At 46.0% G+C, this 25122-nt stretch overlaps 1 protein-coding gene across 1 annotated transcript in view; it reads left to right on the top strand.

The window, feature by feature from the left end:
* LOC124613210 (probable metabolite transport protein CsbC) overlaps window positions 1-25122 on the top strand; it is a 210275-nt gene that overhangs the window by 105148 nt on the left and 80005 nt on the right. The window contains exons 4-6 of the mRNA XM_047141885.1: window positions 1594-1756; window positions 14963-15084; window positions 23962-24200. Of these exons, the coding sequence (XP_046997841.1) occupies window positions 1594-1756; window positions 14963-15084; window positions 23962-24200 (524 nt within the window). The remainder of the gene's footprint in view (window positions 1-1593; window positions 1757-14962; window positions 15085-23961; window positions 24201-25122) is intronic.

The following is a 25122-nucleotide window of genomic DNA, read 5'->3' as shown; positions in this document are numbered from 1 at the left end:
TGGCATTCTCACACATTCTTTGAAAACTCGAGTCCAGGCTAGGTTTTAGTTATACTGTGCTCTCATATGTTATTCTATACGCTGAGTGTTTATGTGTACCTGACAGAAATACACAATCTCCAGTTACATTAATGTGGCCACCTCTCAAAAGTCTAAATAGCCACCTTTTGCAGTGCGGAGCGACGTGGGAAGTGCAGGTAGAGTCGACGAGGTTCTGGAAGCTACCGAGAGGGAAGTGCAGCCATCCCAGCTCCAGTGCTGTGGCCAGGTGCACTAGGTTTCCCAGTCGAGGATCCATGGCGTGAAAAGCTCGAGCGAGGTGGTCCCACAGACTCTCGACTGGATTTAAATCCCGGAAAGTTTGGTATCCAGAGCACTATAGTAAACTCATCCTGGTGGACTTCGAACCACGCATGTGCACTGCGAGCTATGTGGCTTGCTTCAGTGCACCATTGGTAGGCTGTACTTAGTGGTGCACATGGTTCCCAAGGATAGACACATACTTGTGTTGATCCAAATGGCCCTGAGCACTATGGGACTTAACTTCTGAGGTCATCAGTCCCCTAGAACTTAGAACTACTTAAACCTAACTAACCTAAGGACATCACACACATTCATGCCCGAGGCAGGATTCGAACCTGCAACCATTGCGGTCGCGGGGTTCCACACTGTAGCGCCTAGAACCGCTCGGCCACCACGGCCGGCTTTGTGTTGATCCATTGTGCGTTCCAGAATAGCGAGATCACCTGGGAAATGCCCTCCGACCTGGACCCTACTGACGATTGTTTCAGGGTGTTTGATTTCAGACTTTTCTCCCCACAGACGCCAACGGCGATCTGCCGATGGTGCATTAAGTTGAGTCATCTGAAAAGTGGGCGTCCAGTTGTGGTAGTGGCGTACAAGTTCCACCCTTCCTCGCTGATAATCAGCAGTGAGCATGGTTGCGTGAATCTGGCACCTACTGCGGAGGCTCATACGCAGTAGCATTTGCTGAACGACTATTGGTATGCCCTTGGTTCGTCTGGACGGTCAGCTGCTCAACAGTTGCACGTCTATTCACACCTCCACAGCCGTCTCATCTACGACCTGTGATGCACCACAATTGCCTCGGCGTCAATGTAGGATTGCGCCATTTTACCATCCGAGGTGTACTTTAACCGCGTTGGCACGCGGACGCTTTACAGACTTAGCCATTTTCATAATGCTTCCAACCTTGCCCCGAAAGCCAGTAATCATGCCCTTTTGGATGTCAGATAAATCATTCCCTTTTCGCATTACGACAACGACTGCGGTGCTTTCCGCATCACCGCTGCACGCTTTGCATACCCCCCCCCCCCCCTCCCCCTCCACTGCTTGTGCTGCCACCTGCCATCTGTGAGTGGTTGACGTCGAACGTAACCGGTGGTCACATTACTGTGACTGGACCGTGTAAAATGAGCCACGCGAGTTCGTTCAGTACACTGTTTATGTTTATCGCCAAACATAAAAATACGCTAAATAATGGAATGCAGCCGGACTGATTGCTCGATCATCCCAACAGTGCTTGTCCTAGCTATGGCGGCTGTAGCTGTGGTGCTCTTTGGACGTGCGCAGGCCTGATCAGCGGCTCGTTCGTGTGGGGCTTCCTGTCGGACACGCTGGGACGGCACCGCCTGCTCGTCATCAGCCTGCTGCTGGACGGCACCATCGCCCTCTGCTCCGCCTTCTCCACCTCACTCTGGCTGATGCTGCTGCTCAGATACCTCAACGGCTGCATGTGAGTGCCACAGTTCAGCATTCTGTACGTGGTTCAGAAATAACATAGTAATTTTAGATAACTTTATTGGGGTACAGTGATCTGTCAGTTAAGGAAAATTAGTAAAAAACAGTTCCGATCGGAGAATCATTTATTATAAGTATGACCGGATTCAGCATCTAGTAATACGTCATATTCAGATAATGCACCATCCGGCTGACGATGATGACGCTTGGAACAGCTGTGCTGGCCCCAGTCGCGTTATCAGAAGATGGCGTACTACGAGGGTAATCCCAAAAGTAAGGTCTCCTATTTTTTTATAATTACATAGACCCGTTTATTTCTGCAATGGTTTACATCAGTTTACAGCTTGAACATTTAGCTATTTTTCGACATAATCACCGTTTCAGTCGATGCGTTTTTGTAGACGCTGTGACAGTTTTTGTGTGCCCATGTCATACTAGCTCGCCGCCACGCTGTTCAGAAAGTTATGAACCTCTTCTTTCACCTCGTCGTCGGAGCTGAATCGCTTTCCGGCCAAAAGTATGCCCAGCTTTCATCATCCGTGAGAATTGAGTCCAGAAAGTTCTCCTGTTTGGCTGCAAGGTGGTGAAGAAATGTGCGAGAAGCATCAACTCTTTGCCGTATGTGGTCCTCTGTCAGCATGTGTGGCACCCATCTTGCGCTTCACCTTCCGGTAGTTCAATGTTTCCGTTAAAATTCTGTGAGCGGAGCTTCGGGAAACCTCGGGAACCAAAGGGCACAGATCATCCAGGGTGATTCGCCTATCTTCACGCGTGCTTTGCTCAAGCTTCAACACTGTCTCCTCAGAAATTGACGGTCTCCTGCTCCTTTGTTCGTCGTGAGTTTCGGTCCGACCAGCTGCAAACTCTCTACACCACTCACGAACATTTTTGGCATCCATGCACGACTCACCATACACTTCCGTCAATTTGCGATGGATTTTAATCGACGCAGTGCCCTTTGCGTTCAAAAACCGAATAACTGCGCGCAATTCACACGTGGCGGCAACATCCAGTGGGAGCTCCATTCTCAACGGCTGCCAAGCCAAGGCTGAGCGCCTCAGCGCGGCGCGCATGTTTACACACAGCGCGTGAAGCACTCTTAATAACAGTGTGACCAACTGCCACACAAACAGGGTTCTGTACTTATAAAAAAAAATAGGAGACCTTACTTTTGGGATTACCCTCCTACTAGAGGTCAAAACTGGTCATATTTTTAAATGACTCTGCAATTGAGATTGTTTTTTACTAATTTTAAATACGTCACATGTGTTCGTGAAATATGAAGCCTGAGATGAAACTCACAGTACAATGGAAAAAAAGGAAATGAAATTTTTAGGTTTGTTGTGCAGTGACCTTCGAGGAACAGTTAGGCATTTGCAAATAAATGATTGTATTGTATGTACTGTATGGAACTGGGGACCTAGAAACGACGGAGAGCCTTCGTCTCCGCTGTAGCCCTCAGTGATTGACAACCCCACAACAGGCTACAGCAGTCCACTCACCCCACCGCCGCCCCACACCGAACCCAATGTTATTGTGCGATTCGGCCCCCAGGGGGCTCCCCCGGGAACGTCTCACACCAAACGAGTGTAACCCCAATGTTTACGTGGTAGAGTAATTATGGTGTACGCGTACGTGGAGAAAGTGTTCGCGCAGCAATCGCCGACATAATGTTACTCAGGCGGAATAAGGGGAACCATCCCGCATTCACCGAGGCAGATCGAAAACCACCTTAAAAACCATCCACAGACTGGCCGGCACACCGAACATTTACACTAAACCGCCCGGGTGCATTCATGCTGGGGACCGCCACGCCTTCTCGCCCGGAAAGCAGTGCGTTAGACAGCACGGCTAACCGGGCGCGCAAAAATAAATGGTTACAGTGTTGTGTGTCGATCTGATAGCGGTAGCTAGAACACTACCATCGTCGAAACCAAAGTACCTCGTACTAGACGTCTGGGCGATGTCGCCTGCAGAGCTTTTCTGAATGTGGTTTGTTAAGTAGAGTTTCCTGGGTGGGAAGTTTTTCTTGCTGTAGTTATCAAAAAATGGTTTAAATGGCTCTGAGCACTATGGGACTTAATATATGAGGTCTTCAGTCCCATAGAACTAACTAACCTAAGGACATCACACACAACCAAACCCGAGGCAGGATTCGAACCTGCGACCGTAGCGATCGTGCGATTCCAGACTGAAGCGCCTAGAACCGCTCGGCCACACCGGCCGGCTGTAGTTATCACTTCGGTTTTACGTACGAGGGGCGTTCAATAAATAATGCAACACAGTTTTTCTGGAAGCTAGTTTGTTTAATTCAGGATTCCAGTAATCATCGTTATTCCCGCTCGTTTGGCTACAAAACACAAATTTTCAACTAATGTTAGTTCAATGCGACAATGCGACCGCCTTACGCCACCTTACTGGCAGGGCCTTTACGCTCATATGGTACCACTCTACTGGACGACGTCGGAGCTAACGTCATGCTGCATCAGTAACCTCCCTGCTTCCCGCAGAGTGCATCATCCATTGGGCCAAAGACATGGAAGTAGGAAGGTGCGACATCCAGGTTGTAGGATGGGTGAGGAAGAACAGTCCAGTGAAGTTTTCTGAGCTCCTCTCGGGTGCGCAAACTTGTGTGAGGCTTTGCGTTGTCGTGGAGAAGAAGATGTTTGTTCCCATCGCATCGAATGAGAGTGTCCGCACGTTCCAGCATTGCAGGTGTCACAGCTGTGTGCGGCCGGTCGGCAAGTGGAAGATCGGACAGGATTGTAAGATCTTGTTGTGATAAAGACAGACGCCTCATCCAACGACTCATAGTGCTTTTGTCCACTGCCAGATAGTCGTAGACATTCTACAAGCACCTGTGAGTATCTACCATGTCCTGGTTTTTCGCCGAAAGTATCTCAATGACAGCTCTCTGCTTGGAACGCACTCTATTTTAGAGTATACGTACAACGCTGCCACCTACCGGAATGTCATGACACTGTAGGAGTTGAATCTGGAATATTCCACGATGTTCCACAACGAATTCTCTGTTTTTAACCGAAATAGGCCCAGAAAAAATTTTGTTGCATTGCTTGTTAAACGTTCCTCCTACAATTGAAGCTATCGTTGCAAGGTTAGAAGTGTGGGACGAATGACAATGAAAATGGCGTCGCCCTATTGGAATAGATAACGGGAGGGGTTTGTTATGGAACGTCAGATTAATGGAGAAAATTAAAGAGTGCTGAAAGAATCAACCATTGCGACACGCCGATTTGATTTGAAAATTCTGTAGTGAACATGGTCCTTTATAGGATGGACAGAATATAAACAGTTTGGTAGGTGTAGTTACCTAAATGCTTTTACTAGTGGAACTTCACCGATGGATCATCGAAAGAGGCCAGTTCGACGCTAGTTTTTGTTACTGAATGTAGACTGGGCTGAGGGGTTGATCAGCAATGTTGAAGCCAAACTGGATGATGAGGAGAAGGAGATGAAATTATGCATTTCAGTCTATACACAGCAGAGGTTCAAACAGCTATCTCTTGATAGCGGTGAAATGAAATGAAATGAAATGTCGTGTGGCTAGGGCCTCCTGTCGGGTAGACCGTTCGCCTGGTGCAGGTCTTTCGAGTTGACGCCACCTAGGCGACCTGCGCGTCGATGTGGATGAAGTGATGATGATTAGGATAACACAACACCCAACCCCTGAGCGGAGAAAATCTCCGACCCAGCCGGGAATCGAACCCGGGACTTAGGATTGACATTCCGTCACGTTGACCACTCAGCTACCGGGGCCGGACTTGATAGCGGTAAACTTATTGGAATGTTAGTAAGGTTTAAGGAGAAGAAGGATCCCTGATAAAAACCCGTGTAAAGGGTGATGTTACGTGTTGTTTCAGGCGTTGCACGCTACAGTAATTCTCACATACTATTTTGTACTTAGCACAGCCACAGCCAAAAAAGTACATAGTTACTATTTAATAATCTTAAAACTGCTTTTTTAGTAGAAAAAGTTCTTACAAATACATTGGATTCACAGTAAATGGAGACTCTTTAAGTTGCTTTAGCTGTTTTGTAATCCTTAATCGGATCACTACCTGTTTCGCACCGTTACAAGTGCATCCTCAGGTGATGCAATGTCAATTAAATGCATGTTTTTAGTTCCAATCATGCTCCTCAGCCCAGTGTAGCACATTCTGACCTTGTATTGTACAACGGACAGTTGTCTTACTGGAAGATGCCATCGCTATTGGCGAAGACATCATGCACAGAGTAGTGCAGGGGGTCCACGATAATTTTCACATAGTTTATAGCTCTCCCGGCGCCTTTCATTACTACTGCAGGTCCCATTAAAGTCCATGTGAATGTCTGCCACAGCATACTACTGCCCCACCCACCTGCGTGCCTGCCGTGATGCGTGTTTAGAGCAGTCATTCACCTAGTTGACATCTATACGGACACGACAGTCGATCTGGTGTAACATGAAAGATGAGTCAGCCACCCAGGTGACCAATTTCCTCTGGTTCACTGTCCAGTCTTGGAGGTCACATGTTAACTACAATCGCAACTGACGATGTCATAGGGTCAGCAATGGGCGCGTAGGGGTGCTCTGCTGCAGAGTCCTGTGTTCAACAATACGTGCTGGACGGTGTGGTGCGAAACACTTGCGCTTGCACCGGCACTGTCCTCTGCGTCGTCAGATATGCCACAGGCCACAGCCTGCCCTGCTTTACTGAGCGGACAAGCCTCCGGTCTCTACTTTTTGTGATGGCGAGTCGACGACGAAAACCTCGTCGCTCACTCACCATTTAACTATTAGCCAATCACTTTCAATGGATGCTCACGGCAGTAGCATTCCAACAGCCGAGAAACTACGCCGTTTGCAACATTCTCGTTCCCAGACGCTAGGCCGTAAAAATTGGCCTTCTCCCAGAGTTGCTGAAGTCAGTAGATTTCGCAGTTTCCTGCCCGAATTGTTGCTAGAAGTATTACCCATTAGTCTCTGTTACACTTGCACAGGGTGAAGAAAAAATGCTGCACATGGCGATCGGGATGTGATTCCCCGAACCACTTCAAGACAAAAAGTGTGTCTTGCAAAACCATGTCCCACCAAGAGCTTTAATAGAAATGCTATTTAAAAAACGAGGCTCTAGCAACGCTATAACTGTGTGCAGCGTGGCAAAGAACACGTAGCCTCAACTCTGCGCTGTGCTGGAGATGTCCACCTAGCTCAGACCCGTAGAGAACGATATCCAAACTCGCCGATGTCCGAGTCACCTTCGCGCCAAACATTTCGTTTCTGTTAAGGCACCGAACAGTATCCAATTCAGACATCCACAATGCGATACCTCGTGTATTTTTTTCTGTTACTGTTACCTTTATTTAAACATTAAGACAATATGTTAGCGCCGCACAGGACTAGCCGAGCGGTCTAAGGCGCTGCAGTCATGGACTGTGCGGCTAGTCCCAGCGGAGGTTCGAGTCCTCCCTTGGGCATGGGTGTGTGTGTTTGTCCTTAGGATAATTTAGATTAAGTAGTGTGTAAGCTTAGGGACTGATGACCTTAGCAGTTAAGTCCCATAAGATTTCAAAAAACTCACCCACAATGTTAGCTTCTTAAAAACGTAAAAGACCGCTTTGTTTCGTCCATGGCACAAATTACGCCACTAGACAATTATAGTGGATTCAGTAACACCGTCTGTATCCAATGACGTACAAAACAGCCCAATAGGTAGGCTACAGTAGATTGCTCATTACGCTACGCACAGTAACTTCATTCTGTACGTTTGACGTCCAGGCTTATTTCCGCAGAGTCGGTACGTAAACGTATGAGCAACGTTCGTTTTTGAGAATATGTTCAAGACGGCCACTCACTGGATCATACTTTTCTGGACCTTACGCAACGCACCTATATCCATCACTGAAAAACCGGCATGCACTCTAGCTATTAGCCCTGTGCATGCGTGGGTGGAGTGCTGTACACTTGTTCGTTTAAGTGTCCCCCCAAATAAAAATCTAGTGGATTAAAGTGCGGGGAACATGGAGGCCAGAACATCGGACCTCCATGACCAAGCCATTTCCCTGGAAACGCTTCGTTTAAATAGTTACGCACATTCATTCCAAAGCGCGACAGTGCACCATCATGCTGAGATCGTAACTGTGCCTAACACCAAGTGGAATGTTTCCTAACGCGTCAGGCAAAGTATTGCAAAGAAACTTATGATAAAGGGGCGCTTCCAACTGTAAGGTGGCTATAATTTCGCACCTTACAAGCACTCATCCACCTACTTTGCCGTGAACTACAACCACAATTAGATATCATTTGATAGGTTCTACATCGTATATATGAATATTTAAAGGAGACTGACTTTTCACGTACGCCTTGTAAATAATTGTTAACGCTTATTGCATGAAAGGTGAAGGAGTGTCTTTATTATCGTACTAGTAGAGGCTGCAACGACAGTGGAAATGAAATGGCAGGCGGAACTAAAAGCCCTGGGTGGAAGACCCACACAGGTGTGTTGGTCCTGCTTAAACACAGGAAGTAGCAAGACGGACGCTGTGACACCTGAGCGCTGGGGCACAATAGAGTCGCGACTGGCCGGATGTAGCTGGACGGGAAGGATTATACTTCAGAGACTACGAAAATCTTGGACGCAGCTGAGAGGACCGAGAAATCGTCACCTCGGTAACCACGTAGGCTGGGTTATTTCCAAGGATTTTTACTTAGAAGCGTACCATTGGACGAGTATAGATTATTCCTTGCAAACTTTTCGGGTTAGACGACAAAAGACTAAAATATGGTCAGTCGGCGTTCGGAAGAATCTGTAGAGAGGGAGAATAGTCAGTGGTTTTAGGAATATGATTCGTTTTCGGAATTACGAGGGTGGGGAGCCGAACCTTGCTGGGAGACCAGTGTTGGAGAGACGAGGTCTTCCGTTGAGAGCTCCCGTTTGTGACGGTCGCTCGATATCAGCTTGCTGGGAGGCCAGTGTTGGAGAGACGAGGTCTTCCGTTGAGAGCTCCCGTTTGTGACGGTCGCTCGATATCAGCTTTGTTGGTACATACGGACTTTCTGTCTTTGCTCTCAGGAGAGTTTATAGTTAGAACAGTTACGCACTGTACTGTTGCGAACCTATACGATTCCGGACTTCACCTCCAGGTTGGAAGTCGTCGTTGAGTACATAGCATTCGGTAACTGAGAGCACTTCCTCTGCCTAGACTTACGTTGAGACGTTATCTGAGCTCCGTCCTTGTGGCTGGGAGTTCGCGTTTCTCGTCTGTAGAACACATAGAGGAGAAGTCAGTATTAGAATATATTAGTCAGAGGACCGCCTTCTGCCGTCCTAGTGTTTGAAAGAGTTTATTTGTGGCTGGAGTTCTTCCATCGTCGCAGACGAGCACGAGAACCATCAGTTAGACGCACCGGACGCAGTACATACGGTTATATCGCAAATTGCTTCGGCTTGTTAGAGCTACAAAAGCTAAACATCTGTGATCACGTTAGTTTATTTCCACTGACATTCCACACCACCGTAGATCGTCTTTGAAAGTAGTGTATTCTAGTGTTTGGTACGCAGATGATGTCAGTCATTTCACGTTATTGATGTTAGATCGCGCACTCATAATAAGAGGGCAGAGTTGGCAAATTGATTAGTAATTTTACTTAGGAAATGTCAACTTTGTAACATAAAGTTTTTTAAAAATCTACAATAAATATATAAGCAGGAATAATGTTTATCATTTGGTAGGATTAGTTACCTTCATCATTCATTTATGTTTAGATTGTAATTTATAGAATTAAGAGATCCTAATATCTGCTTCAGGGGGTAGTCAGACACGGCCAAATCTTCGTTTTAGCGTTTATTATTTTCCGTTGCGCACATTCATTTTATACCCGCCTGGAGTAGCATCTTGCACAACTTGTCCTGCAATAGGTAAGGGGCCAAAAGTACTCCTCCCACGACTGCAGCCCACAAGTTTATGCCAAAAAGAGCCTGAAAGCCACTTTCTCGGGTGATATTTGGGTTGTGTTCCGACCAATAATAGTTAGATCCGTTAGATCATATCACGTTATCTATAAAATCTTCCACTTGTTGGAAAAAGCAGTCAAGTAACAGTACTCTTCTGGCCACTGGTAATGAGTTGACGTGTGATGACATAAATGCAGTTCTTCATCGTGCTACACTTCAACAATCAGTCTTCGAGTCTGCCTTTCAGTATCACGGGTGATTCTCTAAGGTGATTGGTGACGGCTTCAACAATATCGTCCTCTGTTTATGAGTACCTGTCGTCCTTACTGTGGACGAAGATTACCTGTTTCGCGGTGGCTTTGCCCCAGGGGACAAAACACATTCTTATCGGGGTGGCATCTTTGACGGTACCGTGTGGCATACGCACCAGCAACAGCAGCAGCAGCAGCAGCAGCAGCTTGGATGTCGGAAGCACCCAACACCAAACGCATAGTGACGTATTCATTGTTCGTCCATCAGGAAGCCGCCCTACATGAACCTGACAGAACCAGTTATGGTCGTGTAATGGACGCTTAGTAGAGACATGCATGTAGTTTAATGGATCCCACTGTTGTACTGACAGACAAACCATTTTCATTGTATACAAGAAACAGAAGACGTGTTAATGCTAATGAAAGAGTTAATATTTGGGTTAAGATTGATGGTGTATTAACCAAGTACATAAAAGTACAAGGAGATGTGACTGTATATTATCATGGTGTGGAAAGAAAATCAACGATTGCAGACAATAGCCTCACGAATAAACATATAATTATGTTTGATTAATTATACCTTTTTCCCACTCAACTATTCACTTTGTAATAAAAAATGTAGTAGTGATCAGAACGTGCCTTGCTGTATGTGACGGGCTATTGTCATATGACAAAATGGTGTCCTCCTTATAAACGACAAGAACTAGGAAACGGACGTCTAAAAAATAAGAAAGGAACCTGGTGAGGATTGGAACCAAAATTTAATAGTGGACTAGGTTTGATGATCCAGCAATCTATTTTTTCCCTTCTTAACTTCGTTAGTTGTTTGTTGGATTTGTTCGGCGCGAACCTCACGTGATACCCGCGAAGTTAATCGGCGATCCCTTCTCTCAACCCTTTCTATAACAGAGGGCAGCCAGCCCTTTGACCGAGCTCGCTGAGCTACCGTGCCCGATATTCAGTGAGCTATGACGTCTGCTACGGTCGTGCTAGTTGGGGCCATACACGTTCCTCTGTACATTGCGATGCGCTGCACGATATGACTGATGCCAGCTCCTTGTTTTCATACATTTATTTTCAAAACGCATCCCATCTGATTTTGCTAGATAAAATTTTGACTTGAATCTAGGTGAGGAATCTCATACCGATCTCCAAGTGCGGCAGTTTTTTCTTCGACTTGTATAATTTCCTTACCGCGTCACGCACCCGCTGTGCCAGCAGGCAACGTTCATTTTTATGGCGGGCAGAGGCCATAATGTTCTGGCTCCAGAAGATAAAGTAGCTTTACTCCTGTTTGAGGACAGTTTTGGTCTCAGGGTGCCTGTGTTATATAGCACCTCTGCTCAGTGCGGAAGCAACTATATCAGTCGGTCGATCCGTACTGTATCCGAAGTGGTCTCCAGTGCACCAATGGCAATTTAAAAATCATGATGTGGAAAGAAAATCAACGGTTGCGGATAATAGCCTAACGAATAAACATATAATTATGTTTGATTAATTATAACTTTTTCCCACTCAACTATTCACTTTGTAATAAAAAAATGTAGTAGTGATCAGAACGTGCCTTGCTTGATGCAATGGGAAAAAAATAAAAATAAAAATAAAAATAAACCTCGCAGCACCAAGAAGGAGTTGTGCAACGTAAACGATAGTTGGTAGTCGTGTTTCTACACCTGAAAGATGGTGTCTATTCAAATTTCGTGTCACCCGATAAGAGTGGCGCTAATACCGGCACTATGAAGATGCGAGCCAGGTTTGATTTAAATACACGCCTTAACGGTGATGAGCGTTAGTTACTTTTGAGATTGGATATGGTGAGCTGATGTTAGTCAAGAATGCCTTTAAGGCGACAAAGGAACCATTATCAGCACACTCTGAGTTTTAATGAGGTCGTGCATTAGGGCTATGAGAAGCTGGAACTTCTTTCGTATATGTTTTTCTGGCAGCGGTGGTCACGAGAAGGTGCAGTCTCAAGAAGACCGGACTCTGGACGGCCACGTGGCACTACCGAGAGGAGGGACTATCTCGTTCGGCGTAAGGCTCTGGGGCATCGTACTGCGTCTGCAGCAGCATTTTGAGCAGCAGTTGGCATCACAGTGACACAACTAACAAGTCGGTTGCCTCAAGGACAGCCGCGAGCTACACGCCCTGTGGCGTGCTTTTCACTGACCCCAAAGCGCCGCCATTTGCAACTTCAGTGGTGACAGGCGGGAGCTCATTGGAGGACAGCGTGGAGGTCTGTTGCATTTTCTGATGAAAGCTGGTTCTGCTTCGGTGCCCATGATGTCCGTGTGTTGACCTTCCAGTTGCAGCCCTGTAAACAACCTGTCTGCATGCTAGACTCACTGCAAGTGCAGGAGAATGTCTCCCATAGTAAAACACTTCTTCCACCAACTTGACTCCGTTGCTCGCTGCACGTTTAGAGTCGCCGTTCACCTCGATGGCGGCGTTTGTGGAGACGAATATTGGCCTAGTACAGCAAAAATGTGATTCACCCGAAGAACCTACACGTTTCCATAGATCGACGGTTGAATCCCGATGTTATCCTGTCCACTGTTATCATAATTGACGATGTCTTTGGGTAAACATGTGTACACGAAGGGGTGGTCTGCTATGGAGCTCCATGCTCAACAGTGTATGATGAACGGTGTGCTCCGAAACATTTGTACTTACACTGGCACTGTGCTCTTTCAGCAGAGATGCCACAGATAATCATCTATCCTACTTTACAGAGCAGGCAAGCTTCCCAAACCCTCTTTCTGTGAAGAGTCGTGGACGTCCAATCATTTAGCGCCTAGTGCTAGATTCACTGTCCTTCTACCTCTTTCCGTAGATGATCATGGCAGTAGCACATGAACATTCGACCAGTTTCGCCATTATCGAAGTACTCGTTCACAAGCTCTGCGTAATAATCATTGTCCCTGTCAAAGTAGCTTCTCTCAAAGGATTTCTCTATTTGCAGCCCATATCATCATTAGAGTTTCCTCTGTCCTTGTCTGCTCCGCTTATGTACATTTGTTACCACGTCACGTGCTTACAACACAAGCAGACGGCAGCCAATGTCACGGTGGGCAGTGGTCATAATGTTTTGGCTTATCAGTGTAAGTTAGCATATTACAGGATATTCTAAGCGCATTCTCGTACAAAACCGCTAAAACAAATAGATATTACCTTTACTTTTCAAAGCCATACTGGCGTTGAGATGAACAATTTTATTTATGCTGCTGCTGAAAACTACTGGGAGCTTTCAGAAGCGATAGTAAGTGATGCACAGAAAGCAGGTGGAGTCAACTATATGCTACCATCAGGCACAGCAAGGTTAATTAACTCCTGGAACCAGAAAAAGATAAAAGTAGTGTGAAGCATACACCACATAAGAACTGGGAAGGATAATGCCATCACAGTAGCAATTACGACGGACATTTGTTCCTGAGAAAACCATTGAAATCAAACGTTGAAATCTGAGCTTATGCTCCAGTTTGACATGGCAGAAAACCGAGAATACTTCCCAAGACAAAAAGGCGCACCACGAAGCAATTGTCCGAAAGAGACGGGGAAATTGGTAGATGTACTGTAGATGTACAGACAAACAAATTATTACAATTTCAAGAACAAATTGAGAGTCAGTAATGGGATGGTCCACCACCAGTCCCTAAGCAAGCAGTTTTTCGGCTTGACATTGATTGATAAGTTGTTGGACGTCCTTCTGAGGGACATCGTGCAAAAATCTGTACAGTTGGCACGTTAGATGCTCCAAATCCCGAGCCTGTTTGAGGGCTCTGCCCATAGTGCTTCAAACGTTCTCAATTGGGGAGAGATCGGACGAACTTGCTGGCCAAGGTAGGGTTTGGCAAGTTTGAAGACAAGCAATAGAAACTCTCGCTGTGTGAGGGCGAGCTGATGAAATGTGAGCCCAGAATGGCTTTCCGTAAAGATCGAGAAAATGAGGCACAGAATATCGTCGCGGTACCGCTGTGCTGTAAGGGCGCTGCAGAAGAAAAAATGTTTCAAATGGCTCTGAGCACTATGGGACTCAACTGCTGTGGTCATAAGTCCCCTAGAACTTAGAACTACATAAACCTAACTAACCTAAGTACATCACACACATCCATGCCCGAGGCAGGTTTCGAACCTGCGACTGTAGCGGTCGTGCGGTTCCAGACTGTAGCCCCTTTAACCGCTCGGCCACTCCGGCCGGCCCTGCAGAAGACAACCAAAGGTGTCCTAGTATGAAAAGAAACTTTACCCAAATCCATCACTCCTGGTTGTCGGGCCATATGTCTGGGGTGCCATTTCATTTCAAAACAGGTCTCCATTGGTTGTCATCCACGGCATCCTTAGAGCTGAGCAGTACGTCGACGATATCCTACGCCCGTTTTGTTGCCCTTCATGGAAATCCGTCCTGGGCTTACATTTCAGGAAGATAATGCCCGCCCGCACACGGCTAGAGTTTCTGCTGTTTGTTATCACACTTGCCGAACCCTACCTTGGCCAGCAAGGTCACCGTATCTCTCCCAGTTGAGTACGTTTGCAACATTATGAGCGGTGCTCCCCAACCAGGTATTGATTTTGACGACATAGCGCGCAAATTCGACAGAATTTGGCACAATATACCTCAGGAGGGCATTCAACAACTCTTTCAATCAGTACCAAGCCGAATAAATGCTTGCGTAAGGGCCGGAGGTGGACCAACGCTTTCTTGACTTACTTAATTTGTGAAGGTATTCCTCTGGAATAAGTTATCCGATTTTCCTGAAATTGTAATCATTTGATTATCTGTACCCGCACATCAAATCTATCGATTTCGTTCCCATTCGGATAATTCCTTGGTGGTACTTTTTTTGTCGTACAGTGCATTTTGAACAAGTATGCAGTTCCCAGACGTCTAGACGACTTTCTATATATATGACAACCCAGCCTGGCGCAAAATGCATTCCACCATTTACAGAGTTCTGTATCCGTAGCTGCCAGCGCTGCATGGTCCCCGTGTTGCAGATCGTGCGGCGCCCTGTGTATAAACTTCTCGTTCCTGGCGGAGTTCCACGGCGCGCAGTACCGCAACCGCTGCGTCATGACCACAGGCATCTACGTCGGGATCGCGCAGGTCGCATTACCAGGTGAGCTGCTCAAACTACTTTGCTTTCAGTCGCTGTCTCACGCATTTAGCTTAAGAGCAATCTCAGAAAAAAAGTTTTTGCAAAGCTGGTTTGAATTACCGTCGTCAAATGTAAATGCGTAATTTTGTATCACAAACTGCCTTCACTGAACTGTCAAACTGATTCAGTTGCTTATGACAAGATGACATTAACTTTCCAAGTTTCCAATGGCAGTAAGTGAGCTGGAGCATCCATCCTTTTATACCCATCGTCGGTTCCATGCGTCAGTTCCGTACTATGCACACTACATTGAAGGAAACGGGATTCTTGTTGAAAAGCGTTTTAAGCGTTCTCGATTAATTCACGAACGTGACTATTGATGGCTCTGAGCACTATGGCACTCAACTTCTAAGTTCTAGCACTTAGAACTAGCTAAACCCAACTAACCTAAGGACATCACAAACATCCATGCCCGAGGCAGGATTCGAACCTGCGACCGTAGCGGTCTCGCGGTTCCAGACTGAAGCGCCTAGAACCGCACGGCCATACCGGCCGGCGTGACTATTGATGAGTCGGTTATGTCCAATAAAATACGGCTGTGGTAACGTAGCATCAGAATATAGCGAAGGAAATAACAGACAGGTATGAGAATGTAGACTTCCCGGGCGTATACAGGTGGCGAAAAGGTTTCGGGTTTCCAGCCTGGTGGCAATATTATAAAACTGCATCGTTTCGACTAGTGATATACTCATCATCTTTAAACGAAGTGTCGAAATTTTGCGAATACCGTCCTACTTACATCTACGATGTGTCCCATTCCACCGGGCTCCGGGAGGATGTGTACGGGTAGGCCGGATGGAGGTGTGGGGAGGGGGGGGGGGGAGTAAGGGGTGAAGTCGCGAGTCGCGTCTCTGTCAGAGCATTCCCGGCCTGTCTCTGGCGACGTTGCTAAATCCCCTTGTGCGACACTTTTGTCATCATGTGAAGAACTCGGAAGATTTCGTGAGAATACTTAAGGACATGCGATTACAGAGAGATGACCTTCAAGAGCGATAGTACCTCTCCAAGATTCCTCGGCTCTGCTCTGCTGAATCAAGCCTCAGACACTGAAACTTCTTGTACATGCACTAACGACCACCTACTTTGAGTGCATTGGAGAGTTTTATGAGTAGACAGATGGAGTGGCCCTGGTATTCCTTCTTGCTTAAGGGATCGAAAATCTATACATGGAACTCTTTGAAGAGATGGTCCTCCAAACTCCTCGCCAAACACCAAGCACTTCTGCCGCCATGTGAACGATACTTTTGTGGTTTGAGAGCATGGCAGGCAGGCACTGGATGAGTTTCTAAACCACCTTAAGAGGGTAGAGTGCAGCTTTCCCTCGCAGCGGCACTAGGAAGAGAAAGGTGGCGGGTCCATCGCCCCGACCGCCTTTTACATATGGGAAGATCCTCCTTACGTCGCCTTCATTACGGAAACAGAGGAGGAGAACTGTCTCCCATATCTGGATATACTAATAACGAATAAGGCAGATGGCACACTAGACCACTCAGCATATAGGAAGAAGACTAACAGAGAGGTGTATCTGCACTTAACAAGCTGCCCCAGCATCCAGTGCCAGCGGCGAACAGCATTGTCCACCTTGGTACACAGGGCGCACGTCACCTGTGTTAAAGAGAGCCTCTCAGACGAACTGCAGCACCTGAAGGAGCTATTTTGCAGAAATGTGCATAGCGAAGAGCGGATTAGGAGGGCGTTCAAGCGAGACAGGTCGCTGAAAAAAGGAAACTGGCTTTTCTTCCGTGTTTGGGAGTGTTGTCAGCCAAAACTGAGAGGCTTCTGGAAAAATCGAACACAAAAGCCGTCGTCGGACCACTGGCAAAGACGAAAGAGTGGCTTGGCTCTGCCTAAGATCCATATAAACTCAACGTACCAGGAATTCACAGCACCGCCTGCGAATGCGGTCCACGGCATATTGGACAAACGTAGCGATGTATTTCTAAACGCTGCGAGGAACATATCACGCGTGTGCGGCTGGGATAGACGGAGAAATCGTCCATAGCGGAACACAGCAACAAGGAAGACCACACATCTGACTTCAAGAAGAAGAAGTTGCTCTGCCAAGCCGCCGGCTATTGGAACAGCGTCATAATAATCGAAATTCGGATTCACCAGAATATTGTAAACAGCAATGAAGGATACTAACTGACTGCGGTATGGTATCCAGCGATAGCGGCCACTCGACGAGAGCGCGCTCACCCCCGGGGTGGCCGAGCGGTTCTAGGCGCTACAGTCTGGAACCGCGCTTCCGCTACGGTCGCAGGTTCGAATCCTGCCTCGGGCATGGATGCGTGTGATGTCCTTAGGTTAGTTAGGTTTAAGTAGTTCTAAGTCCTAGGGGACTGATGACCTCAGAAGTTAAGTCCCATAGTGCTCAGAGCCATTTGAACCCCTCGAGAGACAGGGCCGGATTGCTCTGGCAGAGATGCGAAAGGCGCGCCCGCTACTCCACCACAGCGGCTACACCCCCTACACCGCCCGCCGACATCATTGTACCCAGCCTCCCGGAGCCAGGTGGAAAGGCGTACACCGCCGGTGTAAGTAGGACGACATCCGCAAAATCTCGACACTTCGCCAGAGGACGATGAGTATGCCACTGGTCGGAACGTCGCCGTTTTAGAATACTGCCACCCGGCTGGAAACCCGAGAGCCTCTCATCAACAGATGAGTAGACTGTAGGATAATGTCTCACCAGTTGGTTTACCTGCCGTGTTGGGAGTAGAGCACACGCCAGAATATCCGAAGATCGTCCTGTTCTACCGTCGGACAATCAAGGCGAGCTTACATCCTACTCATACAGCTGCCTTGTTCGAGGTCTGTCGTAACGCCACCAGTCGATGATATACAACCTCCCTAACATTGTTGCTCGGAAAGTAAGCTGGCCAAGCATTAATAAGGACCCACTTAAAAGGAAGGAATATTACGGTTAATGTGTGGTCGACGATAAAGTGATTTGCGAAGGATCGGAAAGCAAATCGGATGGGTTGTTTTTTCAATGAGAGCATTCCGGCACCAGTCATGATCTGTTGAGGAAAACCGCGAAAATACAAAATCTGGATGGTGAGTCTAGCGGTTTATATTTGCGGTATTTGGCTCGGTAAAACGTAAAGAAAGATAGTCAGCGACCAGGCTACTGGTCTGACTGTGGATAGAGCACAGCTTTCTCTCGCCGTGGTACTAGGAAGGGGAGGGTGGCGGACCCATCGCCCCGACCGTCTTTTACCTCTGGGAAGATCTGCGGTACTCTTAGGATAAGAGTATGATTAGACCTGGGGCCGTCCTGGAAGAACTGGACGAGGGAAAATCGCTGCCCCTATCCGTAATTGAACTCGAGGCATCCAGGAGTGTAGAGTAGGATGTCCAGATGCACGCGTATAGAAAAGAGGACACAGCTTCAGAAAGAAGGACAAAGTTAGAAAAAAGAGGATACGCGGGAATAAACGCTCATATTTAATAAATGAACTAATTAATAGACATAACATACATTCCTTAATTTATATTGGCACTTCCCTGAAGATCAAATTTTCTGTAGAAGTGTAAAACTGCCTAGCAGGTAGTTATAAAAAAACAGACAGGAAAAATCTTTTAAATTATAATGGACCATGAATGTACCTTTAACAGATTCAGGGCTCAGCCTATTTCTGTCATCAGTCCACTGTGTAGTAATGAGCGAAAATACTCTTTCTGCATTCGCATTGTGCCCTGATGAACTGAAATGTCTGCGGTAAATTTTAACAATTCTGAATGACAATCAACAGACTTACTTTCAGAAAAATACTTGGCCCATTTTGTACTACAAGAGAACCCACTAGATTCAGGATCGTTACTATTCTGTTTCATAAACTGCCTAGAGTTACAGAACTGGACAAAACATTGTACACCTGCAATATCAAAAGTTTTACATTTATGTTGCAAACACGAAAGGCTTTTTCCAACATCACTGTAGTTAACATCTTTTTAAAAGACATCTATTTGAAACAGAGCCATCCTTTAAATATTCACGGCATGACTGATACAGCAACACGGCTTCATGTAAACAGTTTGACTTCTTTCTCAAAACCACTATCCAAATCAACAGAAAGAATACCAATAAATAGTGCTAAGTACATGACGTGAAGCCTACAACGCCAAGCCAAGACAATCTGCATCTGGAACTGAAAATACAGAACGGAAATTGTAAACAATTGATATTTGAACATACTTATTGATCAGTTTATGATCAGTACTGAAAAATCGATAAAATCGACGATCCTGCTACCATCCATAGATAAGGCATATAAAAAAGAGCAAAAGAACGGGAATAACTGCAAATATAATGTTATTACGATCAACTTTGTGAAAAGGAGGACAATGTAAAAATCCGCCCGGACTCCGGGCAAACAGGTAAAAAGGAGAACATTTACGGATTTATACGGATGTTTGGTCACCCTAGCATAGTGCTCTACAGGGTAGACCACCAAGGTCTTCTAAAGTCCTTCTAAATAGAATGCTACTTCGTACATTGACCTATGTCGGCGCTGTACTCGGAATCTGTACTACCCAATTATTAGCAAACTGAGAACTTCGAATAACTTCACGGCGGTACACGTAAACAGCCCACCAGTTAGTGCAACAAGTGGAGCCCGAAGAGAGAGAGAGATTTCATTGTCTGTACCCTAGGAGGCATCGTTCTTCAGGCATCGTACTTCAGGCACTGACTAAGCCTTGGAACATTGACCAAGCAAGGATAACCAGACGGATACAGGCGATCAGGAACGGTCATACAGGGAAGAGAGCCATTTTTTCTCTGCAGTCTTCTCCTTCCTTCATGAATTAAGTGGTTTCACCTGCTCCGTCGTCTTCCCCTCTGTCCTGTCCCTCTAGGTTTGCAGTCAAGAACTTATTTTCGAAGTATATTTTAAAGCATTTAATCTACATGTTCCTACCACCTGTTTCTGTTTAAATCTTTTTTGGTTGGTTGGTTGATTTGAGGGAGGGCACCAAACAGCAAGGTCATCGGTCCCGTCAGATTAGGGAAGGACGAGGAAGGAAGTCTGCCGTGCCCTTTCAAAGGAATCATCCCGGCATTTGCTTGCAGTGATTTATAGAAATCACGGAAAGCTTAAATCAGAATGGCCGGATGCAGGTTTGACCCGTCGTCGCGAATGCGAGTCCATTGTGCTAACCCCTGCGCGACCTTGCTCGGTGGATCTTTTTTCCTTTGCACTGTATCAGCCAGTAATTCATTTCTAATATTTTCATTTCTGAAGCGATCTTCTCGTGTGCACCCTTTAACACCACCGAGAAATCATTTCCGCAGCCTGTAGGAATCAACATGAATTCCGGAAACAGCGATCGTGTGAGACCCAACTCGCTTCATTTGTTCATGAGACCCAGAAAATATTAGATACAGGCTCCCAGGTAGATGCTATTTTCCTTGACTTCCGGAAGGCGTTCGATACAGTTCCGCACTGTCGCCTGATAAACAAAGTAAGAGCCTACGGAATATCAGACCAGCTGTGTGGCTGGATTGAAGAGTTTTTAGCAAACAGAACACAGCATGTTGTTATCAATGGGGAGACGTCTACAGACGTTAAAGTAACCTCTGGCGTGCCACAGGGGAGTGTTATGGGACCACTGCTTTTCACAATATATATAAATGACCTAGTAGATAGTGTCGGAAGTTCCATTCGGTTTTTCGCGGATGATGCTTTAGTATACAGAGAAGTTGCAGCATTAGAAAATTGTAGCGAAATGCAGGAAGATCTGCAGCGGATAGGCACTTGGTGCAGGGAGTGGCAACTGATCCTTAACATAGACAAATGTAATGTATTGCGAATACATAGAAAGAAGGATCCTTTATTGTATGATTATATGATAGCGGAACAAACACTGGTAGCAGTTACTTCTGTAAAATATCTGGGAGTATGCGTGCGGAACGATTTGAAGTGGAATGATCATATAAAATTAATTATTGGTAAGGCGGGTACCAGGTTGAGATTCATTGGGAGAGTCCTTAGAAAATGTAGTCCATCAACAAAGGAGGTGGCTTACAAAACACTCGTTCGACCTATACTTGAGTATTGTCCATCAGTGTGGGATCCGTACCAGATCGGGTTGACGGACGAGATAGAGAAGATCCAAAGAAGAGCGACGCGTTTCGTCACAGGGTTATTTGGTAACCGTGATAGCGTTACGGAGATGTTTAATAAACTCAAGTGGCACACTCTGCAAGAGAGGCGCTCTGCATCGCGGTGTAGCTTGCTCGCCAGGTCTCGAGAGGGTGCGTTTCTGGATGAGGTATCGAATATATTGCTTCCCCCTACTTATACCTCCCGAGGAGATCACGAATGTAAAATTAGAGAGATTCGAGCGCGCACGGAGGCTTTCCGGCAGTGGTTCTTCTCGCGAACCATACGCGACTGGAACAGAAAAGGGAGGTAATGACCGTGGCACGTAAAGTGCCCTCCGCCACATACCGTTGGATGGCTTGTGGAGTATAAATGTAGATGTAGATGTAGATGAATTCCGCTCGGATTCTTTTGACATGGTATTTCAAATGTAACGTGCACCGAAGACTGTCGAACTTAAAACTTATTTTTTACACTTAAACTGAAGAAAGAGTGCACTAATATTGTTCGTTGTGTTTCAGCTGCTTCTCGCTCACAATTACATTGCTCTTGTTCACAGCTTCGTTGCAGATAGGTTGTGCGGTATATACCTTGGTGCGAGCGTTTCACGACTACTTCCGTCGATCGGCCCTAGCGTGTTGGAAATCTAGAAATTCCTAACCGAGAGTAAAAAAGATCTAGTAAATCACTACATTTATTTAAACATTCCCATCGCATTTGTTAGAACTCCGCAGATATTTCTTCATTCACACCTTCTCGCTTTATTCCTCGACGCGTTGTGCATGCCCTGACGAACACAAAGCTGTTCTGCTGTTATTATTTTCTTGTGTATTTGTTTGTTCGTATACCCAATCATCGTGGCAGTTCGCTGTGGAGGATAGTCTCACATCTGTTTCTGTCTTTCCATCACATTTCCCTCCAACCCCCTTCCACCACCGCTACGACCTCCGCTCACAGAAAAAGTAACACACATACAAACACACACACAGATACGCACACAAAATCATTGCTCTCAGCCTGCGCGTCAGAGCTGTATTTCAGCGTACCCCTTCTGGGCTATAAGGAATAAGTAGCTTGCCTTTCTCCTTTTGTGATATACACAGTCCTAAGACAAGTGAGTGGAAAATAACAGTAAATGAATACAGCAGTTGTTATTTCACTTAGGTGTGCAAAGCAGCATGATAATTAGTGATAAAAACTACTGTGTCGAAAGCAGATTTACCCAATTTTTGGAGTGCAAATAAGGCCATATCTTAATAAGTATCGAACGAAGTAATACGGTCCAGTGTCACAAGTCCTATGTTTTTATCTCAGTCCCACTTCCACAATGACATTCTGGCTGCGGTACATCGCCACTCTTCAATCTGCATAATTTTCAAAGCAAACACACATAACTTCTTAAAAATTTAAAAATGATTATGTATATTGAATATAACTACAGCTGTGGTATTTTAAAATATCGATAATTGATTAGTTTAAAATATGCACATCTGCTTTTAATTACTAAGTGGGAAGTTGTAAACTGAATATTTTCAGTTTAAAAGAAGTGTCGGTAGTCGGTATAAACAAATGGAACCATAAACTGTTTTAAGTTGCAAAAAATGTGGATGACGGCGTTTTTGTTGGGAGGGCGTTTTGTTAGTTACGTGGTGGGATGGAAAAGACGGTGGAAGTTCCCGAACCAAGCTTTTGAAAAAGAAAGAAAGAAAGTATGGAGAAGGAAGTAACAACATGGAGAATAAGAAGATTATTCTGTTCAAGGAGGGAAGATGGGTAAGTCTCTGCGTAGATTTTGTGGCGTGTGCGATAAACCTTTTGCATTTCCTTTATGTTTTCGTCTTCTTTAAAGGCAAAGAGAGAAGATGAAGCGGTAGCCCATCATAGAGCCTATGCCTACCGTCAAGTATTTTTTGACTTTCAGTTGTTAAAAAACAGAGGATTTTTTCTGGTACCAGTAGGAGGAAGGAAGGATTCACGCTCGGCTAGTGAACGAGTGAGAAGCACGCCATTTTTAGCGAGTAATTGTAGACCGCCAGTTTGGGGTCGCTATGAATAAGTGAGGAGTATGTATCTCATATGTGCACCGTTTAGAAAATACAGTATTGTTTTATTAACAGAAAGGTCGTGTGAGTTGTTATTTCAAATAGTACAATAATGACAAGAACTGAAGCCCACCTGTGTACTTTGGAAAATTACGAAGATCCGATAAGCTTAATGGGAACACGGTCAAGACTTCAAAGCTGAACACGGCGACCAAACGTAGCATTATAAAGAATGGTAAGCACAAATCTACAGCGGAGAAAGAAACTAATTCGCCCTGCAAAATAGTATGAACTAATACGAACTTATTTCCAGGCATAGCTCAGCTTATTGTGCTTGTCATTCATGCCGAAAAATTAATCTCATTAATTCAATACATTTTAAAAAGCCACGCATTTCAACATTTTATTATCATCTATTCCATTATTTTATTATACGTGGTAGAGGTAAGTGGTTAAAGTGAGTTTTGTTGGGATAGGATAGCGTGAGTGTGTGGGTTTAAGTTTGGGCGAAATGAGACAGAATACGATGACTAGTAATCAGGGACGAAAACGGTGGGATGGTTGGTGTCACCTCTGCGAGATGTGCAAGACATACAGAAGTGGTTTGAATGTGAGCACTCTATTGAAAGTTGCAGCTGGGGACACTGGTGACGTCTGGCTGAGTGGTCTGCCTTTGTCTTCCGCAGCGATAGGGCTGGGGCTGCTGACGGAGACGTGGGAGTACGAGACGGGCGTGCTGACGCTGCGGCCGTGGAACGTGTTCGTCATGATGTGCACCGTCCCCTCGCTCGCCGGCGGCCTGCTCATCTCCTTCTTCCCCGAGACGCCCAAGTTCCTCATGGCGCACGGCCGCAACGAGGAGGCGCTCGCCGTCATGCGCAGGATATACGCGCTCAACACCGGCAACAGTGCGGACACTTTCCCGGTGAGGCTTGTGCTGCAATTGCATTAATCTGTGACACTTTCCAACGCTGCGATCTGTATGCGCACTGTATATACCGAGGTGAAGTCTGGTAGACTGTCGTTGGCCATTGTAGCGTGAACAATGTGAGGATTTCCGAGAGCGCGTGTATCTTCAAGTCAGAGAGTAGGTAGACTGCAATGTAGAGCTTAGTTAGGGCATTGGCGTTTGGTGGAGCAGCAGTCAATATACTCGTAGAATAGGTGACTACCACGAGGGGTAAAACAGGGAAACGTGATGAGAGGAAATAATACAGTGTTGTTAATAAGTCCGAGTGCGGATAATGAGGATGGGGATGGGTTGTTTGGAGGGAAGAGACCAGACAGGAAGGTCATCGGTTTCATCGGATTAGGGAAGGACAGGGAAGGAAGTCGGCCGTGCACTTTCAAAGGAACCATCCCGGCATTTGCCTGGAGCGATTTGGGGAAATTACGGAAAACCTAAATCAGGATGGCCGGACGCGGGATTGAATCGTCGTCCTCCCGAATGCGAGTCCAGTGTGCTAACCACTGCGCCACCTCGCTCGATGTTAATAAGTATCTCTGGCGTTTCAGAGGACTAATATGCGAAAACTAGGAGACATGCAGAAAAATGACACATAGCAAAGCATGAACGGAATGGACAGTGTCTTGAAAGGAGTATATAAGATTAACATCAACAAAAGCAAAACGAGGATAATGGAATGTAGTCGATCAGGTGATACTGAGGGAATTAGATTAGGAAATGAGATACTTAAAGTAGTAGATGAGTTTCGCTGTTTGCGGAGCAAAATAGCTGATGATGGTCGAATAAGGATATGAAATGGAGACTGGCAATGGCAAGGAAAGCGTGTCTGAAGAAGAGAAATTTGTGAACATCGAGTATAGATTTACGTGCCGGGAAGTCT

The sequence above is a fragment of the Schistocerca americana genome, chromosome 4, assembly GCF_021461395.2.
Source record: "Schistocerca americana isolate TAMUIC-IGC-003095 chromosome 4, iqSchAmer2.1, whole genome shotgun sequence".
NCBI lineage: Eukaryota > Metazoa > Arthropoda > Insecta > Orthoptera > Acrididae > Schistocerca > Schistocerca americana.
Note: the sequence above shows the minus strand (reverse complement) of the source record. Positions and strands in the feature narration are given on the sequence as shown.